This window comes from Benincasa hispida, chromosome 12 (assembly GCF_009727055.1).
Source record: "Benincasa hispida cultivar B227 chromosome 12, ASM972705v1, whole genome shotgun sequence".
In the NCBI taxonomy this organism is placed as follows: domain Eukaryota; kingdom Viridiplantae; phylum Streptophyta; class Magnoliopsida; order Cucurbitales; family Cucurbitaceae; genus Benincasa; species Benincasa hispida.
Window position 1 is genome coordinate 37,772,692 of NC_052360.1, and position 4,593 is coordinate 37,777,284.

General features: G+C 33.5%; 1 protein-coding gene across 1 annotated transcript; it reads left to right on the plus strand.

Moving 5' to 3' along the window:
* Nucleotides 1-1,198: 1,198 nt before the first annotated feature.
* LOC120092517 (caffeoylshikimate esterase) lies at nucleotides 1,199-4,268 on the plus strand. The gene is made up of 8 exons (XM_039050619.1): nucleotides 1,199-1,898; nucleotides 2,012-2,041; nucleotides 2,244-2,373; nucleotides 2,457-2,603; nucleotides 2,701-2,831; nucleotides 2,925-3,062; nucleotides 3,598-3,696; nucleotides 3,802-4,268. The coding sequence occupies exons 1-8, from the start codon at nucleotides 1,590-1,592 to the stop codon at nucleotides 4,027-4,029; spliced, it is 1,212 nt and encodes a 403-aa protein (XP_038906547.1). The 5' UTR covers nucleotides 1,199-1,589; the 3' UTR covers nucleotides 4,030-4,268.
* Nucleotides 4,269-4,593: the final 325 nt, after the last annotated feature.

The window sequence follows — 4,593 nt, forward strand, 5'->3', positions numbered from 1 at the left end:
ATGGTAGCATCACAAAAAAACTTGGAAATTTGCAACAAACATTTTTGGCGTATTAGATTCTGACGGGCTATTAATAAATTCAAGTACACAATTTTGAATTATTTTGTCTAGATGGCTTTTGACCAACCATCTCCATAAGATTCAACTCCTAAGGAAGAAACAAAGAAAGTGATCACTTTATTCAATTTCACATCACAGAATATGCAATACGGAAAGTGGACCGAAAATGGGCCTTTTTGAGTGGATGTGATGAGTGAAATGTGAATAGAAGCTCGTCACTATTCACTTTAATTTAATAATTTCAATAACTTTCAAACAAAAAAAAACAGAACTTTATAAGTGTTTGACTTACCAACTTCATAAATCGGTGTTCACTATTAAAGTTTGCTGAATTTATGGTTTAAATGACAATGAAATTTTGATCGGAAGAAATTTCGAGAATATTCTGATTCACCTCATTTCGATAAAATTTCGAGATTTCAAACAATTTATACCTTTCGAAAAAATTTCGATTTTTTAAGTAACTACATTAGCTCAGTTCAAGTTAAGTTTTTCAATTTTGGGGTCATAATCACACACATTTTATAGTTTCACATGCCAATATTATTTTTGACAAAGGATTAAACCTTACTTTTTTAATTTCCAACTTTTCTTAATTTGTAGCTTTATTTTCAAACAAAAAAAATTCAATTCTAAAGAAATTGAGTTTTAAAAAAATCATAAAAATAACATATATTTATTTTTAATCTCATTCAAACTTTTTGAATTAAAATTTCACACAAGTTCAAAGTTTTATTTTAACCATAAAAGGCTTTCATAATTTCCACATTATTCTCTTCAAAATATTTCTAAATTTTATATTATTTTGTAATTATTTTTTATTTTTTTTAAATTTCTATTCTCGCATCAATATTTATACGATATTTATAATAAAAATCTAGATGTGTCTTATTTTATAGAAATTTTTATTAAAAATGATTAATTATAATCTAATTAAATCACAATTAAAATTATAACAATTTCAAACAATTAACTAATTATAATAATTTTTATCGGTATCATAAATTTTCTGAAATTTTTTATGGATATCTATATTCCCATAAAATAAAATCTCAATATTTCCATCCATTCGATATTTTGAACCTCGATCGAATTAAATCTTCAAATCATTCTTTCTTTTTGCACATTTATAGAGAAGTTCCATATTCACAGATCTATCTTCTTCCTAACTTCAACAAATTAAAACATTTAACTACAAATTTTAGAAGCAAGTCACCGTCCAAAATACTCTTTATATGTTTTCCGTCCAAAGAATAAAAGAAAAATATAAGCACGACAATCATATTGTTTAGGAGTTTATGCCCAAAAGTCGGCAAAATCTGGCAGAGCAAAAACCCCATGTGATCCACGATTGTTCTCTGTTGTGTTTATAAAAGAAAGTTAATGAAATTGATGCAGCAGATGAGCTGATCGTCAATCACTTCTGTTGGAGTGGGTTTCAATCGCAATCAATCAGAAACTCGTGGATCTCACCAGTTCCGGCCATCCGTGACCACATGTGCTGAGCCTTCCGCTAATTCATTCATCTCATGGCCTCTGAACTTGGATTCCGGCCGTCGGAGCTTTCTTTCTTTTCCCGGAAGTCTATTTCTCCGATCAATCACCGGGAAAATCTCAGATTACCCTTCACCCCTCAAAGGAAAACGACCCCAGAGCCGCTGTTGAGGTGGGGTTCCGGTCGCCGTCAAGTTGTTGCAGCGAAGAAGCCGTCGATCGATGGTGTTCCGCCGGAGCTTAACAAAATCGCTTCCCAGAAACTGGACTCTGCTCCAGCCCGCCGACGGGTCCGATGGGCTTTCATGGAGCTTCAGCAACAGCTCGATCACTGCTTATTCAAGGTTTGCTTTGTACATTTTTCAACAACTTGATCTCTGGGATTCCCTGTTTTGATCGTTTGACTAAAATTTTTCTTTCTGAATTTGTTTATCGGATGGTTGGTTTCATCTGTTAGATGGCTCCTGCTGGGATCAAGACCGAGGAGGTAAGAAATGTTGTCTAAAGTTCATATTTCCAGTAGATTTTACCTTTATTTAGTGAATAGACCCAACATTTGACTAATTAGTTTTGAAATTAAGATCAAAGAAGCCATAGTATAGAGAATTTTGAGCCCCCCCAAATATCATTAGTGGCTTGTTTTTGCAATATCTTTCGACTTATCTGATGGATGATTTGGATGTGTGTAGTGGTATGAGTGTAATTCAAGGGGTTTGAATATTTTCTGCAAAAGATGGTTTCCTGAGGCAGATGTTCATATTAAAGGTGCTCTCTGTTTCTGCCATGGCTATGGTGATACCTGCACTTTCTTCTTTGATGGTTTGTAATCGTTTCATTTTTTGTTTCTCTTCATGTTTGTTGTGACGTCCGAACAATGACTTATGGTGGTTTTAACATTTCAGGAATTGCTAGGCACATTGCTGCATCTGGGTATGCCGTCTACGCTATGGACTATCCGGGTTTCGGCCTTTCGGAAGGATTGCACGGTTACATTCCTGACTTTGATCAACTAGTTGATGATGTTATAGAACAATACAAGAAGTTTAAAGGTTTGTTGCGTTGATACTAACTTTGTATGTGGATAATTACTCTTACCATCATTTCTCAATCCTTTTCGATTACCGAATCTTTTATTTCGACTTGCAGGTAGACCAGAATTGAAAGGATTGCCTCATTTCATATTAGGACAGTCAATGGGGGGAGCTGTTACTTTGAAAATGCACTTGAAAGAACCAAAGTTATGGGATGGAGTGGTTCTTGTGGCTCCCATGTGTAAAGTAAGTTCAAACATTTCCGCAAGGGAAAAAGTTTTTTTTTATATTGTTTTAGCCTGTACAGGTATGTGAATAGTGATTTCAATGCTTTTTAAGATTGCAGACGATGTGAAACCGCCAGAACCGGTTCTTAAGGTCTTAAATCTAATGTCTAATGTGGTGCCAAAAGCCAAGCTTCTCCCGAAGGTCGATCTTGGTGAACTAGCTCTCAGAGAAATGAAGAAAAGGAAACTGGTTCGTATGCCTTACTTTCTTCACTAGATTTTCATACCAATGGAGCCTTTGTACATTTAGTTCCTTAAGTACACATCTGTGATTTGAACGTATATTCTTGATATCCTCATCATAAAGCATATTAGACATTGAACACCTCATGATTGTCATAAGAAATTCATGGTGTTTGAGTGCTACTTGCTGCAAGTATGGTAGTATTTCAGTTCAAAGCTTGTGAAATCGGTTCATCCAAACATATCGACTATTTACGAGAGAAACGAAATGGAACATACCCGTAAACATTTATTCCTCTTGAGAGTTTCTTCCATGTTTAGAACATTTTATACCGTTTGGTCGGTCTGTTTGTAAAGCCCCTCTTGAACATTTGAAGAATTATATGCTTATGATATGCAGGGGCAAGCCAAAACGTTGTTTCTTTTTGTTTTCTAGTTTAGAAATCATGGATATTTACTTAACATTTAAATGTGTAAAACTAAAAAAAAAAAAGTGATTTTCAAAATCGTTATCTTACAGTCTTTTGATGTGGCTTTTCCAGGCAGTCTACAATGTTATATCGTATGATGATCGGATGCGCGTGAAAACTGCGATGGAACTTTTAAAGGCAACAGATGATATCGAGAAACAAGTTGAGAAAGTGAGTGTCTGTTTTCTTAAGAGAATGAATCACCATTATTCCTGGTGTTCCTCACATATGCTGTTGATCTTGTCATTTCATTTACTGATTGTAGAGAGATTGCAGGTTTCATCACCATTACTTGTTCTTCATGGAGCTGCAGACAAGGTGACAGATCCTAAGATTAGTCGTTTTCTATATGAGAAAGCGTCGAGCAAGGACAAGACTCTGAAACTCTATGAACAAGGCTTTCATTGCATCCTAGAAGGAGAACCAGATGAAAGAATCTTCACTGTTCTTAATGATATCATCTATTGGCTAGATTCACGATGCTCCTCGACGTCTCTCGACTAATTGCACAGTAATATTCGTCCATTGTTAATTAGTAAGAATGAGTTAGATATCTCAAAATTCAAATGTTGTATTTTATTCACTTTACTTAAAATTCTATTTAGTTTATGCTTTCGAAATTTCATATTGATGGTAACGTAACAGAGAATTTTAGGATAATATATCAAACTTGTCAAAGTGAATTTAGTTATGCGGTAATTGACATATATTTTCATCATCAAAGTAGAAAGTTCAATCTTCTATCTCGCTTGTTGTACTCAAAAGAAAATAAAACATATTAAACTCAATTTCTCTGTTAATTTGAAATGCATCACAATTTTGCAATTGTATGAATTAGTACAACATATAACAATTTAGGAAGTATCAACTTCAAAATAACGGTCAGAATTGACAACTATTTATGAATGAATTATTGTTATTTGTAAATTTAACTTAAATCTGGGTATGTTTGGATTAACTTTTCGTTTAATTTTGAAAATAAGTCATTTTGAAAATAATTGAAGTGTTTGACAATCACTTAAAATAGTTTTTAAAATACTTCTATAATGTATCTGAAACAAGTTTTTA